Source organism: Magallana gigas, chromosome 2 (genome assembly GCF_963853765.1).
Source record: "Magallana gigas chromosome 2, xbMagGiga1.1, whole genome shotgun sequence".
Lineage (NCBI taxonomy): Eukaryota > Metazoa > Mollusca > Bivalvia > Ostreida > Ostreidae > Magallana > Magallana gigas.
The window spans coordinates 56,798,463-56,820,165 of NC_088854.1; the positions used below are offsets into that span (position 1 = coordinate 56,798,463).

General features: G+C 35.6%; 1 protein-coding gene across 2 annotated transcripts in view; it reads left to right on the plus strand.

Moving 5' to 3' along the window:
• Positions 1–606: 606 nt before the first annotated feature.
• LOC136269632 (ATP-binding cassette sub-family C member 4-like) overlaps positions 607–21,703 on the plus strand; it is an 84,526-nt gene continuing 63,429 nt past the window's right edge. Inside the window, exons 1-16 of one of the 2 annotated variants that reach the window (XM_066077367.1) lie at positions 607–742; positions 7,221–7,331; positions 7,465–7,585; positions 8,205–8,420; positions 14,797–14,892; positions 14,999–15,162; positions 15,415–15,540; positions 15,707–15,956; positions 16,121–16,285; positions 16,607–16,657; positions 16,783–16,824; positions 16,933–17,124; positions 17,440–17,534; positions 21,007–21,093; positions 21,192–21,288; positions 21,424–21,564. In XM_066077367.1, the coding sequence (XP_065933439.1) occupies positions 675–742; positions 7,221–7,331; positions 7,465–7,585; positions 8,205–8,420; positions 14,797–14,892; positions 14,999–15,162; positions 15,415–15,540; positions 15,707–15,956; positions 16,121–16,285; positions 16,607–16,657; positions 16,783–16,824; positions 16,933–17,124; positions 17,440–17,534; positions 21,007–21,093; positions 21,192–21,288; positions 21,424–21,564 (2,022 nt within the window). In that variant the 5' untranslated portion in view covers positions 607–674. The remainder of the gene's footprint in view (positions 743–7,220; positions 7,332–7,464; positions 7,586–8,204; positions 8,421–14,796; positions 14,893–14,998; positions 15,163–15,414; positions 15,541–15,706; positions 15,957–16,120; positions 16,286–16,606; positions 16,658–16,782; positions 16,825–16,932; positions 17,125–17,439; positions 17,535–21,006; positions 21,094–21,191; positions 21,289–21,423; positions 21,565–21,703) is intronic. The other variant, XM_066077368.1, reaches the window with a different exon arrangement.

Sequence of the window (21,703 nt, forward strand, 5' to 3'; positions counted from 1 at the left end):
ATTTACCTGACAGAGGCTTTTTGGTATAGCTTTATTTAATGATTTTTTTCTGACGTCGTGGTGTCGATAACTGCCGGCAATGATTATATTTACATCCTCTTTTCGATGAAATTAATAACTTTATTAAAATAAATCGGTATATATAAAATTTATATAATATTAAACATGATTATTATATTATACAAAACTATTCATATACTAAAAACAGCTGGTGTTTCTACTTTTTGAAACTGCTATAAACGAGTATGAATGCCTGGGACACTTATAAAGAAAATCCCAGGAAAGTTAAACATTATGTAGGAATGTTGGCGTATTAATAACTAGATTCTAATGTCGTATATAAATACAAGGGGTTTTAGAGAGTGGTAATAAGAAAAACAGCTGGTGTGTCTACATTTAGAAACTGCTAGAAACGAGTATGAATGCCTGGGACACATATGGAAAATCAAAGAAAAGTTCAAGGTATGTAGGCCAAGAAAACCGAAGTACTGAAACTCCCCGAGGTGGAATGGCATTTTCCGGATTGCAACATTATTTCGATCACAAATGCAGGGGCATGCTTAGTAGGTCACTGTTTTAATGTGTATCTAATTTTTCTTAGGTGGATATTATAATGAGATACCAAACCAAAGCTACTTGAACGTGATCAAAATACAAGAACTCGAGGTGACTCAATGGCAGACAAACTGAAAGGACCATGTCCATATAGTACAGCCAACTGGCTGTCTAGGTTCACTTTCTGGTAAGTTACAATTCTTGTAAGCAATATCTTTAGGATAAAAGGACGAACAGAGTTCAACTTTTATAGAGACTTTCCACGAAAGAATTTAGTAGCTAACAGAATGTGTTCAATTTTTGAGATTAAGCAATTTGTAAAATAAATCGATGTAAAATCCAATGATGGGGCACTCATAGAATTACAATACTAGTATATTGTACGGTTATACCTTAGTATTGAGGTATGATTGCATACGTTTAATTTTTTCAGCCAAGTTTTTAGGTGACCTAAGTGACTCAGGTGAAAAATTGCTATGTCTTCATTTGTTGCCATGCGTCGTGCGTTAACATGTTTACATTTTTTAGGTTACGTGAGTCACTCAAGTGACCTATTGCAATTATTCTTCGCCCTTCGTCGTGCGTAAACATTAAATTTTAAAACTTATTCTTGAAAAACTACATGGCCAATTGTCCACCTTAGATATCCAGAGAAAATTAAACAATATTTCATTTAAGTCTTTAATAAATTGACTTGAGGATGTTGGAAATGAAATAAACAAATACGATAATAAAGTATAAACCTTAAAAGCGTTGAAAATGAAGTACTGCCGATGCAAATTCACTTAGTTTGAACGGTTACTTATACTAATTGATAATTAAATTTATTAAATAATTTGAACCAATGAAATTTAAGAACCATACTCGCGCAATAAAGTTTCAAATACTAATTCGTCCTCGAATTAATATATGAACACAAATAAACTATACAGATATTCTATATTCTATAAAACGATGTATTACAAACATTTGCTCACATTTCACGTTTTGACTCGTTTAATCCCAAACAGTTCACAGTTGTCACAGAAAACACTATTCACTGGCTTTCTCACTGTACACAGATTTATACGGTTTGTCTACGATTACATAAACTTTAGGTTTCCATTTGTCCTGAATTTTGTCTTTACTGTTAAATCCTCTGTTTCAAATATATACTTTTTTGCCAATCTGTAGTTCTCTTTCCGATCTTCCAGCTTTATGTTTCGGCTTTCGTGCTTAATCATTTCTGATGAGTTTCTCTCTCGCTCTGTTTTAAGCAAAAAAAACTTCTTCCAATGTAAATCTATCTATCTGTCAATGTTGATTTCGTTTGACGGTTTGGTACCTACTAAGGTATTCGATCCATATCAGGACATAATTATTCTAACCTTGAATATTAATCATGTATTAAAAACTCTTATATTAGTTCAATGAATTTTAGAGTAGAAAAAGATTAACCGAGAGACATTTTCAAAATTATCATTAACTAAGCAGTAATTAATTAATGAAGATTGAGTTTAGGTCTATAGAGACAAGCACATTTTTTAAAATAAAATGAAATACTAAGTGTATCAATAAAAGCTCTGGTAGAAAGATGCATTAAATTATTAGGGATAGGAAAAGTATTTAAAACAAATTTTTATACCGTATAGAGTTTTTTAGAATTGAATTTTATTGATTAAAAGCAAAGATGGCAACTTTTCGATAACATAAAAAGGTCAATTATGAGGACATATTCCACGCAAGTATGTCAAAGTATACTGAGTATTAAATCTGTACATATCCGTCATGCATCCCGATTGATTTAACACTGGCTATTATGGATCGGATACCTTAAGCCTAGGAGAAAAAAATTGGAAGGTTTGGTTGTCGTTCATGCATCAGGTAGTAGGGGGAATAACCAGTCGATGCGTTTGGTGTAACATTACATGAAAACACGAACTGTTTAATGTACTCTGGCCACTTTCATCTTCTGGCTGGTGGTAAAAAGTGAAGCAAGTCGTGTAACGTTCTATTGAAACGTTTGCATTGCTCGTTGCCCTAAGGATGATACGCTGTATTTCTCGAATTCCTGATGTTATACAAAGAACACAGGTGTTGGATTATTTCAGCTTCAAAGCACTTTCCTTGACCGGAGTGGATACGCTTGCATACACCAAATGTACAAAATAGTTGTCTTACTAGCACTTTCGCTTCAGTTCGTGCGGTTTGGTCTCTGGTTGGAACTGCAAAAGTCCATTTACTGAACACATCCGTTAACACGAGTACATTTGGGATTTCTTAAGAACGGTAAAGTTTATGAAAATACATTTCAAAAGTTCTGATGCACTTAATTGTCCCATTCCACTGTAAACAGGTGGTGGCGGTATTTTTGAAATTGCACATCTCTCACATTTTTGATAATAGGTCTTAATATCCTTGTACGTATTAGGCCAGTGATATCTTTGTCGGATTAATTTAAACGTTATATCGATTCCCTGATGTCCATTCTCATCGAGTAGACTTTGCAGAACTATTTCTTTGAGACATTCCGGAATATATTTTCACCAAGGCACTTAAATCTCACAACATTCTTGGGTACAAACCTTTATTTTATTTTTTGACAAATGACCATTAAAAGCAGATCTCTTTTACCAAAAAATTAAAATTTTGGCCCATTGAGCTAGAGTATAGATCATCTGCGATTTTTCTAACAATGATCGAATAATAAAAGCAAAGGAAACAGTCATAGGAGTCCGGAACGATGGCTTTGACTCCAAAATGAAGATTAAAATGCAAACATGAGACCCCCTAACGGGTCTATCTAAAGACTATGGTACTCAGAGGCCTATGATTTTATTTTTTTGTTAATCATGTTTCTGTAATGTTCGTAGTGATATTCGCAATAAAAACTCATTGGTAATATAGGTGGGTTTTCTCACTATTCCGTAATGGTTTTTGTCCACCCTTGACACAGGATAATATATACAATGTCTTACCGATGTCGTATAATTAAAGGTCTGTACAGTAAAATGGTTCGGGTAGACTTTTATTGTTAACATTTATGGTCCGCCTTTGCTCTAAATGGTCCCAGCCCAAGAAACGGACAGTAAATCAATTCAAAAATCATAATGTTCTTGTATGGTTGATGATCAAGAAATTAATCCAAATAATAATCATCAAAATGTTTATAAATATTTTCTTTGTTTTCTGTCTGATGCCTGTAGAGCATGGAATGCCCATGCGAAAAAAAATGTGAAAAAAAACACAAAAAACAAAGTTTGTACTGGGCAGTGACTGCAGAGTTCAAATAGGAGTGGGAGTGGGGCATTATCTTTCCTGTCGCCTCTATAAGTATTTTATCGAATAGACTGCATGTTATGTTAACCATTAACATCAAATGGAGACACTCTCTACAGGACATGCGACAAATATGCCATCGGTAGTGACCATAAAATTGGTATAGCCAAGATTCATTAAGTGTGAAAGGCCAAGATCGGTACTTGCAACATCAAACAGTATGATGTTAGCAATCTCAAGGACCCAGATGTCAAAGAAGAATTCAACATAACCATCATAAACCGATACAGCACACTCAAAGATGAGACAGCTGTCACTATCGACCAATTCCATCAGGCCGTGACTGAAAATGCAACTGAAGTCATAGGCTACAAAAAAATCAACCAAAATCAGAATGGTTAACCAAAAACACGCGGACTCCATGGAAGAGAGGAAACAACTAGAAAAAGTTTCTAGATGCAAATGCACCCAGACTGAAAAAAGGGCAGCTGCTTAATATAGAGAAAGACAAACTGAAATGAAGAATTCAGCAATGAGAGATAAGAGTAGTTACAGAGACAAGCTTGCTGAGAAAGCACAGCTAGCTACTAAAATTACTGATATGAAAACCGTTTTCTTGATCCCGGAAAAACTATGTGGTAATAACGAACCTAAACAAGACCTACCAGTAAAAGCAGAGGTCGGTTCAGCAATAACAGAGGAAAGGGCAAAACCAGAGAGATGCAGAAAGCATTCTGAACCGACCAGATCCACCGATACCTCCCGACATTGATGAGACAGAGAACGACCTTGAGATGAAAATGGGCCCATCACGCTAAATAAGGTAAATAAGGTGAAAACGCAATACATAAATTGAAAAGTGATCAAGCCCAAGGGGGGATGGCATATGTCCACAGAGGTTGAAAGCAGAATGAAACGAAACACTATACACACTACAGCGTATCCTCCAAGGTATATAGAATAAAGATATATGGGATAAAGAGGATTCCCAGATGACTGGAAGAAAGGAGTCATCATCAAACTGAAAGCTGACCTTGTAGACTGCAACAACTGGCGTAGAATAACATCTCTCTCTCTCTCTCTCTCTCTCTCTCTCACCAGAAAAGTCTGTAGTTGCATCATACTACAGCGCATCACAACTGCTGTAGAAAATATACTTCGGCCAGGAGCAGGCTGGATCAAGAAAGAGGAAATCCAGTGTTGACCATATATAACAGTCATGCGAGTGATACAGCACACTGTATGCTGTATTTGTCGATTTCGAGAAGGCTTTTGACAGCTTGCACCGTAATTCTCTTTGGAAGATCCTGTGACACTACAGAATCCCTCAGAAACTGGTTTACATCATCCAGTTACTCTTTGAAAACTTTGAGTGCTGGTGATTTATAATAACCAGCCCACAGAGCATTTTGCAGTAAACGGCAGATGGAAGCAAGGATGCCATCTGTGCTATTTTCCCTTACAATAGCTTGGATTGTGAAGAACATTACCTAAGACAAAAAACAGGAATTGCAGTAGACACTGACCCTAATCCTAGAGGACCTGGATTATGCTGATATGCTGATGACCTAGATTTCTGGTCAAGCGAACATCGGGAGTTCCATTAGAAGACAGAGCTTCTCAGCTCAACAGCTAGCAAAATCGGTATAAAGGTCAAAACCAAGGGACACAGGTTTTACGAGTAAATACTACCAACAGAAATCCAGTTCTTTTCGAAAGCAAACTGATAAAGAATGTTGAGAAGTATACTTACCTAGGCAGCAAAGTTACCACAATTGGCGAATGCAACATAGAAATCGACACCAGGATCAGCAAGGCAGAATAAGATTTTTCAATGTTGAAACCTAGATAAAGAAATAAAGCACTTTACATCCTTACCAAGATCAAGATCTTTAATAGCAACGTACTCAGTGTCCTCCTATATGGTTCAAAGATTTGTAAAACCTCTCTATTAATTAAAAGAAACCTGGTGTCTTCTAAACCAACTCCCCTATACGTATCCTAAAGATCTTTTAGCCAAACAACATCTCAAATAAAGAACTGTTGAAAAAAACTTGGATGGCTACAATATCACAGATCATCCAAACAAGAAGCTGGTGATAGCTTGGTCATATCCATTCCCCAAACTCATTGCCTAGGGTCGCCCTAAGATGGACATATCAGGCGAAAATGAATACAGGCCGGCCAACAGAGAGCTGGAGAAGAAATGCCCTAAAAGGCCTGGAGGCAGAGGTCTGACCATGGAGACAGCACCTCGAATAGCTGCATACCGAGTCAGATGGAAATCCCTTGTAGACGCCTCAAGCACATCACGGTACAGAGACGATTGAGTGAGTATGTTAAACCATTTAGCATTTGGAATTTCGATTACTAGAAATGAGAAATGGTTATAACAAACAGTGTTTAACACCAAAATCCAAAGGAAAAATACAAAACATAAGCAGAGCAAACACGGACCTCTAAAAAAGATGGGATCAGGTACCAGGGAGTAGTGAGCATCCTCTGATGATCTATCACATCCGCCGTGTGCTCTTTTTCTAAAACGGAAAAACGGAACCGAACATAATTCCTGAAGGATATTTTATACTGGTAGAATTAAATTAATGTGTATTTTTTGTTGCAAAAAAAAAAGGTGGAATCAAAATAAGTTATCTCATTCAGCCTATTGGAACTGAATTACTAGCACTATTGTTGATAAGTCTTATGTGCCTGACTAAGAAATAAGTGGTAGATTCAGGACTCGGCAAGAAATTAATTTTAAACTATATATACAGCGAAATACTGATTACCGGTAGAGTTTCAACAGCTTGCTAGATTGGTATACCATTTGGTCAACAAGGTATCACATTCGATTTAAATTTAGTTCATGTGATTACTCAGTTCTGACATCAAGTAAGTGAGTTATATCTAGTAAATATTTGCACTTTTTTAGATTTTTGTGTTAAGAAGGAGAATGTATTTTTATATTTTTTTCATCCAGCAGTATTGATTTAGTTTCATATAAGTGTTTTAACTAATTAAATTGGAATGCGACACCAGTCGATATTATTGTGAACAAAAGTAACCTTAATACTTTCATCATTTTAAAAATTTTAAATTACACACTATTTGACCAAAAAACATGTTTTAAAAACTTTTGGAAGGTAAAAATCTTAAAGCTCCAGCGGGATTCGAACACATGACTAACATATACTTAGTCAACACTCTAACCTATTGCGCCGTTGAATTGTGCCAGGGACTCAACATAACATTGTTATATTTGAGATTTTACTATATCTATGTTCATACTTTACACGTTTTTCCGTAATGTCTTTGGAAATGTAGGCATTTGCTATTTTTGTTGACAGTATTTTTGTGATTTACGTGGGTGATATATTTATTGATAATTATTGTCTATGGTGATATAGGTGGGTTTTTCCACTGTTCCGTTATGGTTTCCGCCACCCCTTGACACAAGATCATCTGTACGATGTCCTCCCAGAGGACCAGTCCGACTTGTTAGGGGATCGCATGGAAAAGTAAGAAAAGTCATGAACATTAACATGAACGTATACTGATTAAAATATAAGATTCTCTCTCTGGTTTGTCTAATGATTTAGAAATCTGTAGAATTGTGTATCTTAATAGGATGTTTTCGTCTGATGCTTGTAGTTCCTGGAATGCCTATGTGAAAAAATGTGAAGAGAAAGGGAAAAAGCCAAGTTTGTACTGGGCAGTCATTGCAGAGTTCAAATGGGAGTGGGGCGTTAACGGCATCTTTCTAGTTGCCTCTGTAAGCATTATGCAAATTGTGCAGCACGCAACGTTAAAACTTGAGCAATTTTATCGATAAACCAGCATATCGCGATTTTTTGTCGACCGATAGGTAACGTGATACGCGAACTTACATGTTTAAAAATTCGGGAAAAGAAATCATATCATGGACCAGACTTTAAAAATCAAGTTTAAATATATTCAAATTTATATTTTATTGGATTGCTTTTTGTTATATGCAGTTTGATTTTAGATGAATAGTTAAATGCAACACAAATTAAAACACAAATACATAATGAAATCATTGATTTTTCATTTATTTTTAAAATTTTCGCGATATTTTGAAAAAAATATCGCAATTCAATTTTTTTTGCGATACCAATCCCTAGTAGATTCTAGTAACCTATGGGAATTTTTTTCGGTGAAATAATCACTTATATGTGATACAATTAAGAAAATTTTAAGTAGAAATTCCTAATATAATGAAATAAATCCTGGCAAAAACATTTAGTTAATACATATGGTTGTCCAAGTATCAGCATTCTATAACTAAAAGAAAAATTAGATAACCTCGTACTCTTTACCAGATTAAAAAAAATGATTTTATGGTAGTTTTTTTCCTTCATCTTTTCACGTAGGAAGGAATCAGAATTGCCCAGCCCTACCTGATTGGTCGGATCATCTCCTACTTCCAGCCTGGTTCCACCTTGTCACAGACCGAGGTGTACATCTACGCAACGGTGGTGGCAGTCAGCCACATTCTACAGCTGATCGTTTATCCCAAGTATTTCTTTACCTGTCTCCACATTGCTTTGAAAATGAAAGTAGCTGTGGCTAGCCTCATTTATAGGAAGGTAAAACTAACTCTATCATTCACTGTTTACCCAGGGGTGTAAAGGAAGCACGCGGAATCTAAGTTACACGTTATTCCTCTAAATACTAGAAACAAATGGGGTTTTATTATATACCTATACAATTAAAAACCCCAAAGAAACGTAGATTAAAAACAAATAAAATAAAATCGGAAATAATTATTCCCCATAGATTAAAAGGTGTTATGTAGATTTTACACATTGATGACAACATAACTGAAAGTCCTGCAAATTTGAGCGGAAAGCATTGTCAACAGGTTCAAAATACAAGAAAACTTAGAACTCAAATAAAGTATTTTGGTGTAATTTACTGCAAATTGAATAAGAGAATAATGGAATAAATGTTAATTAAATCAAATATTTGTTAAAAGAAGTATGTAACGATGCTTTTATTTCTCGGCCAGGCTTTCTTCTGTCGGTGTTTACAATATAAACGTCTGAATAGAACAACGTTACTATCCCATATAGCTTGACACACATCTAACATGTATCTAAAGAATGCTGAAATTAAAGGGGCATGGTCACGATTTTGGTCCAAAATTATTAATTTAAATATTTACAATGCTTCAGTAAGGCATTTTTAAAAGGCAACCGACATTTCAGTGTCATTTGTTAAGCTAGAAGCGAGTTATATCTTGCTCATAACTCTATGGAGGACTCTCAAATTTTATTTCATCATTAGAAATGCAATTCTAAACCATTATAAATAATAAAAACAGAAAAATAAAATATGACCAAAATCGTGGCCATGCCCCTTTAAAAAATGTGCTTTAAAAATTTTCCACTTTGTGTCGCTTTAATTCAACATGCCGTTTTCTGTACAAACTGTATAACATTTGGGGATGGTTTTCAGAGGGCTAACTGAATAACTATTTAATCTAGGAGATTATAGGATTCTAGCAGCAATTTTCATAAAACTGAGATGCTTTGTCTTTAGTTTTTATGTTTATTGTTTAGTAAAGACCTACGAGTGCTTATGTGATACAGATGACATCCTAAAACGCATATCGGCCTCCGGGGCTGATACAGGTTATCAGCCCTAAGGCTGATACGAATCCGTATTACACTCCGTGCGGATTTTTCGTTTCTGCATGTTAACAGACGAAAAATAAAACATTTCTTACAGTCGACATTTTTTAATGCAGTTAAAAACTTGTTTTAGAGCAGTTAATTTCAAAACACAGGGTTCTGGTTCTGTAGCTGAATGTATGGAAAACCAGTACGATCTCATATTTTCATTTAGTACAAGTACAGACTACTTTCAAAAAATATTTGAAATCAATTTGTTCAAGTTGATTCTATTTAAAATTTTTATTACTAAGTATGTAATAAATATGATAATCAATACCCTTTTCCATATCACAGCCTGTATCAACCTTCGACCAATATCATCCCTCGGGCCTTCGGCCATCGGGCTGCTATTGGTTATATATATATATATATATATATATATATATATATATATATATATATATATATATATATATATATATATATATATATATATATATATATATATATATATATATATAAAAAGCACTAAAAATGGCTAACGACACGAACAATAGAAATTGTCAAATTTTCGGGACAACCAGTCCCTTCTTCAGGACCAAAAAATAAATTACATGAGTACAAAACAAAGAAAACAAAATCTAAAGCTACTACTTAACTACTTAAGAAACTATAAAAAAGAACAGCTACATTATAAACATTTGTTCACATTCTTAAAGAAGGTGTTGCTACTGTCGCCGATCACTTTAAAGTAATCAATCGACTGCCAACTTCACGCCTGATTAAGTTAATTAGCTAATTAAAATTGGCGTCCGAGTTATCTAATGAAAATTTGAACCCCCGTTGTTAACTCGTACGGCACTTATGATATAGACTCGAATTTTGATTAAAAAGAGATAAAATTCAATGAAAATAAATAAATAAAAAAAAAATGATTTACAAATAAAAGGTAGTAAAGAAACTAATAAATGAATGGAAGAGGCGCAGTTGACAGATTTCATGAAATTACTATGTGGGTGTCAGGTGATGTATGGCTATGAGACGTTCATTTTAGTGAAGTCCATTTGTTTGTTCATGCCATCAGGTCTGAATGATTTGAGTCTGTGCATCCAGAACTTTTCTTTGCTCTTCCTCTCCGCGTCTGTCCAATGAGGATTATGGTCAATAACCAATACTGTCATGTCTTCCCATTTGTGGCCACTTGTATTAAAATGTTCTCCGACGGGCTCCTTGACTTTTTTGGTCTTTATGGTAGAGCGGTGGTTGTTGATCCTTCTGCGGAGGTCACCTGTTTCACCGACGTATTGCTTAGAGCAGACTTTGCAACTGATGAGATAGATGCAGTTGTCTGTGCGACAAGAAGTGTTGCCAAATATCTTGTAGGTGCGACCTGTGATGGGGCTTTTAAAACTGTCCGCGTTGGTGCTGTGTTTGCACAACAGGCATCTGGTATCGGAACATGATTTAAAACATCCATTTGGCAACGGGTTGTCTAATCTTGCCCTCACTACCATGTCCTTTAAGTTCCTCGGGCGTTTAAATGCAGCCATTCGTGGATCCTTGAAAAGATCAGCCATTCTTTCGTTAGTGTAAAGAATGGGCAGATTATTTTTAAGGATGGTGTTGAGGTTCTTAAGGGCGGGGTGATATGTAGTGACAAGTGGAACCCTGCTTTTGTCTGTTTTCTCTTTGTATTGTAAAAGGGTTTTCCTGTCTTTTGTAGTAATCTCATCAATTGCAGATTGAACTGTGTGGGCTTTATAGCCTCGATTACACAGATGGGATTTTAATATTCTGCTCTGTTCTTCAAATATCTCATTAGAAGAACAGATTCGTCTGATTCGGGTTGTTAATCCTTTAGGAATTCCTCTAAAAGTATGGGGAGGGTGGCAACTCGATGGCTTGAGGTAGAGGTGAGAATCAGTGGGTTTGGTATGGAGACTGAATTTTATTTCACCATCTTCCAAGGTGGATGTAGTATCCAAAAATACATTTTTGGAACTAGATATGTCCACTGTGAATTTAATCAAATTGTGGAAGGAGTTGGCAAAGGTGATGAAGTCATTTAGGCAGTCTCGGTTTTCGACCCATTTCATCTCAATATCATCAATGAACCGCAACCAGCTCAAAGGTTTGAAAGGAGCTCTGAGAAGCAGGTTGCGTTCCAATCTTCCCATAAATATATTGGCGTAAGAGGGGGCCATTTTGGTGCCCATAGCTGTACCACTTATTTGTATGTAATGTTCGCCATTAAACATGAAATTGTTCAGCTTGAGAACATGTTCAAGGAGCTTGAGTAGAGATTCCGTTGACGGCTGCTGAATCGTTCTACTGTCCCATACCTCCCTGCAGGCCTCGATACCTTCATCGTGAGGAATATTCGTGTACAAGGACGTGACGTCCATTGTAACGAGAAGAGTATGGTCTGGCAGGCCAGAGGAAGGTGTTTTATTCAGGTAATCTGTAGTGTCCTTGAGGTATGATGGCAAATCTTCTACATGTGGACGGAGATGTAAATCTATAAATTCAGATATTTTCTCCGTGGTTGTCCTCGACAAACAAGCGTATTTAGCTGAAGCCAACAGACAGCTGACAGACGATCGTTTTTACAAGAAACTGGACTCTGATCCTACTGAAGAGTTTTCAGCTCTCATCACTAACACCCTGGACAAAATGTATGAAAATGATGAGATTGGTGTTAATGTTTATGAAACGCTTCGCCCAACAAACTGTGGACCAGGTCAATTTTATCTGCTTCCAAAAATCCACAAGGAAGGAATGCCTGGGCGCCCTATAGTCAGTGCCATCGGCCACCCCACGGAGAAAATATCTGAATTTATAGATTTACATCTCCGTCCACATGTAGAAGATTTGCCATCATACCTCAAGGACACTACAGATTACCTGAATAAAACACCTTCCTCTGGCCTGCCAGACCATACTCTTCTCGTTACAATGGACGTCACGTCCTTGTACACGAATATTCCTCACGATGAAGGTATCGAGGCCTGCAGGGAGGTATGGGATAGTAGAACGATTCAGCAGCCGTCAACGGAATCTCTACTCAAGCTCCTTGAACATGTTCTCAAGCTGAACAATTTCATGTTTAATGGCGAACATTACATACAAATAAGTGGTACAGCTATGGGCACCAAAATGGCCCCCTCTTACGCCAATATATTTATGGGAAGATTGGAACGCAACCTGCTTCTCAGAGCTCCTTTCAAACCTTTGAGCTGGTTGCGGTTCATTGATGATATTGAGATGAAATGGGTCGAAAACCGAGACTGCCTAAATGACTTCATCACCTTTGCCAACTCCTTCCACAATTTGATTAAATTCACAGTGGACATATCTAGTTCCAAAAATGTATTTTTGGATACTACACCCACCTTGGAAGATGGTGAAATAAAATTCAGTCTCCATACCAAACCCACTGATTCTCACCTCTACCTCAAGCCATCGAGTTGCCACCCTCCCCATACTTTTAGAGGAATTCCTAAAGGATTAACAACCCGAATCAGACGAATCTGTTCTTCTAATGAGATATTTGAAGAACAGAGCAGAATATTAAAATCCCATCTGTGTAATCGAGGCTATAAAGCCCACACAGTTCAATCTGCAATTGATGAGATTACTACAAAAGACAGGAAAACCCTTTTACAATACAAAGAGAAAACAGACAAAAGCAGGGTTCCACTTGTCACTACATATCACCCCGCCCTTAAGAACCTCAACACCATCCTTAAAAATAATTTGCCCATTCTTTACACTAACGAAAGAATGGCTGATCTTTTCAAGGATCCACCAATGGCTGCATTTAAACGCCCGAGGAACTTAAAGGACATGGTAGTGAGGGCAAGATTAGACAACCCGTTGCCAAATGGATGTTTTAAAACATGTTCCGATACCAGATGCCTGTTGTGCAAACACAGCACCAACGCGGACAGTTTTAAAAGCCCCATCACAGGTCGCACCTACAAGATATTTGGCAACACTTCTTGTCGCACAGACAACTGCATCTATCTCATCAGTTGCAAAGTCTGCTCTAAGCAATACGTCGGTGAAACAGGTGACCTCCGCAGAAGGATCAACAACCACCGCTCTACCATAAAGACCAAAAAAGTCAAGGAGCCCGTCGGAGAACATTTTAATACAAGTGGCCACAAATGGGAAGACATGACAGTATTGGTTATTGACCATAATCCTCATTGGACAGACGCGGAGAGGAAGAGCAAGGAAAAGTTCTGGATGCACAGACTCAAATCATTCAGACCTGATGGCATGAACAAACAAATGGACTTCACTAAAATGAACGTCTCATAGCCATACATCACCTGACACCCACATAGTAAATTCATGAAATCTGTCAACTGCGCCTCTTCCATTCATTTATTAGTTTCTTTACTACCTTTTATTTGTAAATCATTTTTTTTTATTTATTTATTTTCATTGAATTTTATCTCTTTTTAATCAAAATTCGAGTCTATATCATAAGTGCCGTACGAGTTAACAACGGGGGTTCAAATTTTCATTAGATAACTCGGACGCCAATTTTAATTAGCTAATTAACTTAATCAGGCGTGAAGTTGGCAGTCGATTGATTACTTTAGAGCGATCGGCGACAGTAGCAACACATTCTTTAAGAATGTGAACAAATGTTTATAATGTAGCTGTTCTTTTTTATAGTTTCTTAAGTAGTTTAGTAGTAGCTTTAGATTTTGTTTTCTTTGTTTTGTACTCATGTAATTTATTTTTTGGTCCTGAAGAAGGGACTGGTTGTCCCGAAAATTTGACAATTTCTATTGTTCGTGTCGTTAGCCATTTTTAGTGCTTTTTATATTCAGTTTACTGGCTTAGTATCTATATATTAGATCCGACACTTTAAAGATGCCTAGTGTTGTTGATTCTATTCAGTGCTTTATATATATATATATATATATATATATATATATATATATATATATATATATATATATATATATATATATATATATATATATATATATATATATATAGGCAGGTTATATTTAGCCATCATATCATAATGCACCGAGATGGTAATAATGTACACTGTACATACCAATTTTATTGCAGTGACATTTATTTAAACGGAAAATAATTAAAAAAAATTGGTCTGAATCAAAACAGTGATTAATTTTCAGGCTTATTATATTACCGTTATAATAAGATGCCAAATTGCACGTATTCTTCCTTAACAAACCTCGTATTGATGTTTATAATTCCAATTAATCTGATATTGCTTAGTATTTTTTTTAATTACCAGTGAATATCTCAACGTTAAATCTAGACTTCTTATTCATGTTCTAAAACTGAAATTTTTCAGATACTCAAAATAAAGATTACCAGCTTGTCAAACCATTCCACAACATCAGGGAAAATCATCAACCACTTGTCAACGGATTTAGAGAAGTTTTCATATGTAAGAAAATGTTCTCTAAGTAAATTTATTGAAGAAATTCTATGTTATTTTTGTGGTTGAGAATAACGTAAGTTTCAACTGAGTGTTTACCTGTTGTGTTACTCAGACAATCGAGAGCTTCCATTTCTGTTGGCTTGGTCCCCTGGAGATTGTGGCTATCCTGTACTTGTTGTACCAACAGATAGGTCTGGTCAGCTTCCTTACTCTAGCTGTCACCGTTGTTCTTCTACCCCTACAATTCATGCTGGGATGGATTTATGGGAAGCTTAGGTGCAGACATTGATTGCCTTTTTTAAGTCTTTTCATACTTTTTAGTAGCTACAGTAAAAGAAACCAAAACGATAACTAATTATTAATAACTTTGATTTGTTATAAATAATGATGAGAATAAAAACCGAAATCAATGTAAGGGTGAATTCCTTATATGCATATCTGCTGTTAATGTGTTTGACTGTATTAAAGAGTTGTTAAATTTTGTTTATATCTATCACAAGTTATGTATTATGAATAATTTTCGTGAAGGATGAAGATAGGAGCTGCAGGAGACAAAAGAATCCATTTGATGAACCAGATAATCGCTGGGATGAGAGTGATCAAAATGTACTGCTGGGAGAAACCATTCAGTGAAATTGTATTTAATCTTAGAGGGTAGCTGTTACTTTCATTGAGTCTCTGGTATCTGTCATTGCTTGGTTTTAAATCATGCTTGGCTTGATTGAATTTTTAAATATCATCACAATTGTTAAAAAATCTTTTATTTACTTATAAAGTTGGTGAAGATTAGCAGTTTACTTACTTTAAGCTTTGGTTTCAGGTGGGAAGTATCTGAGATATGGAAAGCCAATATTGCCAAGTCCATCAACATTGGATTGTTCCAGAGTGCCTCTGTGATCATCAGCATGGCCCTGTTTGGAACAGCGTGGTATACGGGGGTTCCCCTGTCTGCCCAGAGGATCTACAGCATTCTGGGCTGGGTCTTCTCTCTGCGACAAACCATCTTCCTCTTCATGATGTACCTGGTGGAAAATAACAAACAACTGGAATCTTCCCTCAAAAGAATACAGGTAAACCTTTAATGAATTTGCTAGAGAAAACTGTAAATATGTACTCTCTTTAGTATTTTGACAGAACGTGAATTCCTCCTAACCAAGCATATTAATAAAAACCTTTTATGAATTAGTTGTCTTGTGCCTGTCTGTCACACTCTACACATGCTTAATTTTTTCAGTCTTTCCTCACATTAGAGGATATGAAGGTCTTTTCTGAGTCTGAAGGAACAACCAAGCCGATGGAAAAAGGGGGTGTGTCTGTCTGTATTCGGGACATGACTACCAGCTGGCACGGGCCACACTCCCTGGACAAGGGTGGTTTTGCCAATAAACTTTTTGACCAGGCGAGTTTGCATAATAAAAGTAATAAATTTGATAAACAACTATTAATGGTTATTATTGCCATTCAGAGCTTAAAACGGTATTATAAAATTTTAAAATCATTTGCTAAACTACGCAAATAGATTACTTAACATCTCAGCAGTGTTCAGAAAATATTTCAGAATGCTTCATCTAAAACACTGTTTAAATATATGTTTTTTGCTTTTTAATGGTATGTACTTATCTGAAAAACATTATTAGTGATATAATTCAACCATTATTGTTAAAATAAAATGTTATCAATCTCAAGTTGAAGTCAATTTTCCTATGTTGCTTTATTTCAGGAGATGGCTGAGGCATTTTCTTTGAAGAATATTGATCTAGATATCAAGAAGGTAATGTAAAAATGTCAATAACAAAGCTCTGATATTTTAACAGTCATGGTTTTTTGTATGACAAAAAGTATAAATATTCTTGAAATTTCATAATTTTTTTTATGAATTTAATTCTTTTATTCCAGGGAGAACTATTGGCAGTAGTAGGACCAGTTGGTTCTGGAAAGGTTTGTATTTCAGTTGATTTCTGTATTCTTTTATATATACGTTTCTTTATTGTTGTTTGTAAATGTATAGACTGCATAAGATTTGAAATGAGATATTTTTTCCCACAGACATCCCTTCTGTTGAGCCTTCTTAAAGAACTTCCACCCGAGACGGGACAGGTGTGTGTGCAGGGCAGACTGGGATACATGGCTCAGACGCCGTGGGTCATGTCTGGAACCATTCAGGCCAACGTCACGTTTGGAGAGAATGTGGAAGAAGGAAGATATCGCCAGGTGCTACATGCCTGTGCTTTATACAAGGTAAAAATATGCTCAGTAATCCTTATGCCAGCCAGAAACATTCAGCAGCTGATCTGAGGTACAGTTGTTGTCTTTTCAATCACCACCATTTTTTGATTCTATTAACATTTTCCTTCTGATCCCTGAAAATTGGATTTGGATGGAATTTCATATTATCAAGGTTTTTAAAAAAATAAATAATGAAACAATGAAAGTAAAATATCAACCTCTTAAGAACAGATTGAGTTTACATAACTGGTTGCTCTCTTTTGTAGGATCTGGTGAATGTTATTATTGAATTCTAAATAATTATACATGACTGCACACTCTCTGTAGGACCTGGAGCTGATGAGATTGGGAGACCAGACTTTGGTCGGGGAGCGAGGCTTGTTACTGAGTGGTGGTCAGAAGGCCAGACTCACACTAGCAAGGTATTGACCATTCTGTGGGGATTTTCCTAGGTAACCCTTACCAATGAATCAAAACCTCCAACAAATCATAAAACACTAGATGATACCCTGCACAAGCGCGGGAATTAACACTTTACACGTTATAATTGAATGCTTAATATGTTGAACTATATTTTTTAAAATTTGTGTCAATACTTTGTCCATTTTTTTCCTTATTTTAATCCTTTAAAATTGAAATAAAAAACGAACTGCATTGTTAGATATCTAGAGGAGCGGGCAGGGATGAAAAATCCAAACTGAAATGGATAATATACACATGTACGTGGCCTTAATACGGTTTTTTGCAATGAAAAAAATGACAACAAACCGTCAGCCATCTCAAAAATTCATAAAAAGAAATACAAATTCAAAAAAAGACCAACACGGACCTCCTAAAAGATAGAGGTAGGATCAGGTGCCTAGGAGAAATGAGCATTCTCTGCTAACCGGTCACACCCGCTGTGTGCTCTTTGTCGTATTCGGGAAAAAAAACCGCTGAATAGTCCGTAGAAAACTGACTTAAATAAAAATAAACTTTTTTAAAATTCTAAATGTATTTACTTCAAACCAGTGAAAATGTATTTAGTGTATTTCTCTAAATTTGGTTCTTTAGGACAATTTTTAATATAATTTCTATTTCTGTCGCAAATAAGAATCTCAGATAAAAGAAGAACAATTTGAAGGAGGAGGGGGGCTGCATCCCCATTAAACTTTTCCGTTTTATGCATACATTATTTATCCATACAGTATAGCAATCGCAACTTCCCGAGAAGTTGCGATTGACAGTATAAAGACGTAGAATACAATTACCTGTTTGTTAACGTTTAAGGTTTACAACCAATCTGTCGTGGTATGAAAATGTACGAAATTAAAACACGCTAGGTTCTAATATGCATTATTATTCATTTACATACATATTTTAATCCAAAGTTGTCAGATTTAAAGTAACTGGTCAGAGCCGATGATGGTTAAAGGTATATGTGGCTTATTTGGAGTAAAGATTTTGACATGAGTTTGAGTAAACATTTACATCATGCTTCTCATAATTAGACGTTCACAAACTCTAGTCATGTTCTTTCTTTAGCTTTTTATCTCTAAACTTTGCTACACGTCTGATGAATATCAATGGAATACGCCATTTGTAACGCTACTGCACATTAGTGCGGGAAAACCCAGCATAGAAAACATGATGGAAGAACAGTTTGTTTAAAATCACGTTTTCCGTGTCTTAAATTAGATAATTCTTATATCAGATGGTACCCAAAGCATTATTATTCCGTTATTCATTAATGTAGAACGATATAAATTGCTAATTATTTGTAATAAAGATGAAACACGATTTTAGCATCAACGACACGGTAAAATGAGTGAATACCCCCTCTCCCTGAGGGATGCATGTACTGAGAGTGTTTATTTATTCTTTATTCAAAAATAAAAAATGAAAATCCACTTGTGGTTTATTACTTATAAAGTAAAGACATGTAACGCATGGAGTACGTACGAACCTGACTAGCAAAACCCCTACAACTTCATGATAAATATATTTCTTATTTCCTTAATCTACATGGTCTCCGATGACAATCTTCCATTTGTTCCTATCCTTGTCAGTCTGTCTCTTTTTTTTTTTGTTCTTTGCCAAATCTGTCAAACTTAACGGTATAACTAACTCTTTCGTCGTCGCCATTGTTGTGGTAGATTGGGCGTGGTATCAAGTGACCAATTTAGGCGGGGTTTATTCAAATGCTGTATTTATTGTGGACTCCACAAAAATTATAAAAACTATTTATTAATTTCTATATCTTTTTAACCCGATATAAACTGCGCAACTTATTGTGAAGGTCTATCTTTATATCACTAATTTGAATAAATCAAGAAATTAAACATTTCTTAGCGTGAAAAAATACGCCACATATACCTTTCACTTGCCCTACACTTTCCGCCATGATGTCAATTAGTCAACTCGTTTTTAGGCAACCTGTTCTGGAATGTTCTTTCCGTTAATACTTAAATCGTATTTATTGTTCCATTTTATTAATTAACTTTTTGTATTAACCGAAGTCCGTTCAAAGGTATCTGCCAGTCAATCCGCGTTCTTGGTTACCCCTTTCTGGAAAGGTCTGCCTCATTCTCTCACCAGAGGTCGTGCTTCGCAAGCGAATAAGTCTCAAAACTAAAATCGCCCACTATAGAAGAGAATTGACTTATATTATTTATTCAACATTTGTCATATCTTACCTTTAAATTTATATATTCTCTAAATAGACTCACAGAAGATATATTCACTCTATACGTAATCATTCAATATTATGTCATTGCAAGTATATATTTTGACCGAGACTATCACTGAAATGGATCTGCCAAAGCGTGTCCACCACCCTACTATCATTTTTGCTATTTCGGGCTTGTGTATCGAACATGAAAGTAGGTTTCTGATTAATTACACAGTGATAACTTATCAGTTAAAATTCAATTATACCTTACGGACATCATCTCACATGCGTTGAAATCCCAAAGGTGTAAGCAAGTACTCAGGTGCAGGCATTTGTTGTTTATTTGCTAAATGCCTTAATTTATAAGTATATATTCTTACTTCATTTAATTCAGAAAAACTAAATATCAACAAACTTTTGAAAATTTGACAATCCATGAAAAAATGGCTCAGTCAAATTTAAATGAATTCATAGACTGAGGTAAAATCAGCAATGAAAGTTTTTAGTGTTTTCTTTTACAGATAATTCTCCATTTGGTGAATTTTAATCTCTTAATGATTATTTAGCTATGTAGAGTGCAAAAATGTAGCTTGAATAATTTTTTTTTCTTCTTAATTTTGACTTAAATACGACTTTAAACTCAAAGATCATGTTGAAATCAAGTTATCAAAGATGAGTTCAGCATCACACTTATAAACAGACCATGCTTTTCATCTCATTCATGTATAAACTCAAATACAGTTCATGTTGAAATAAAGAAATCAACGAGTTTTGCATAACACTTATGTAACAATGAAAATGCACCCACCCATGAAAAAAGAGCTTTTAAAAAAATTAATCCACAGAGGTCAAAATCAATACTGTGGAATCATTTAATTTCGTGGGGGCCAATTTTCGTGGATTGTGAGATTTTTGCTTATTCGTGGGGACGTAATTTCGTGGATGCGTCGGTTTTCAGTTTCAGAAGGAAAACTAAATATTTTATAATTAGTTTTCGTGGAGGATGTAAATTCGTGGGTGAGAGGTACCAACGAATACCACGAAAATTGAGCCACCTCGAATTCTAATGATTCCACAGTATGTGTTAAAGTTTTTAATGGTTTTTAATAATTGTTTGTACATGTCAGGTAAAAATTTATCATTGATAAATTTCTGACCTAAATATAAACCCAATTAAATTCATTTTGATATAAAAAAAAAAAAATGAAGGGTGAACATGCTCTTCATTCTTTTTTGATTGATAGGACGGTGTACAGAGAGGCAGATGTGTATCTACTGGATGATCCCCTGGGGGCAGTGGACACTGGGGTGGGAAGTCACCTGTTCCAGAGGTGAGAGAGAGAGAGAGAAAGAGAGAGAGAGAGAGAGAGAGAGAGAGAGAGAGAGAGAGAGAGACGTAATAAAATGCTGCTGATGTCTTTTTATTCAGATGTATTTGTGAGTTGTTGAGAGGGAAGACCAGGATTTTGGTGACTCATCAGCTGCAGTATCTAAAGTCAGCTGACAGAATAGTTGTTCTGAATGAGGTTTGTTCCTCTTAATCTGACCAACGCTGTTAATGGTTACTGTTAGTTGTCTTTTTTAGTCGCACATATTTTTTTACGTTTCTCTTACTTTGGTTTGATAAAAAGGATACCAAAAACTACGATATGTTGTTGTAGGGTAGAGTAGTAAGTGTTGGAACATATGATGAACTCGTGAAACAGGGGACAGAATTCTCCTCCATCCTTACCAGACATGACAAAAATATAGAAGAAAAAGATGAAAGTCAGGAAAAATCCGTCAATGTAACGGAAGAAAAGGTAGGTTCCTGATCTGGAAATGTCAACTGACCTAAGAATATGTGATTATCAAACTGGAAGATATTTGATTTTCATACTAGTATGGAACATTTAGGTCATTTGAAACTAGAAATATCTGAGACCATTGAGCTGAGGATAA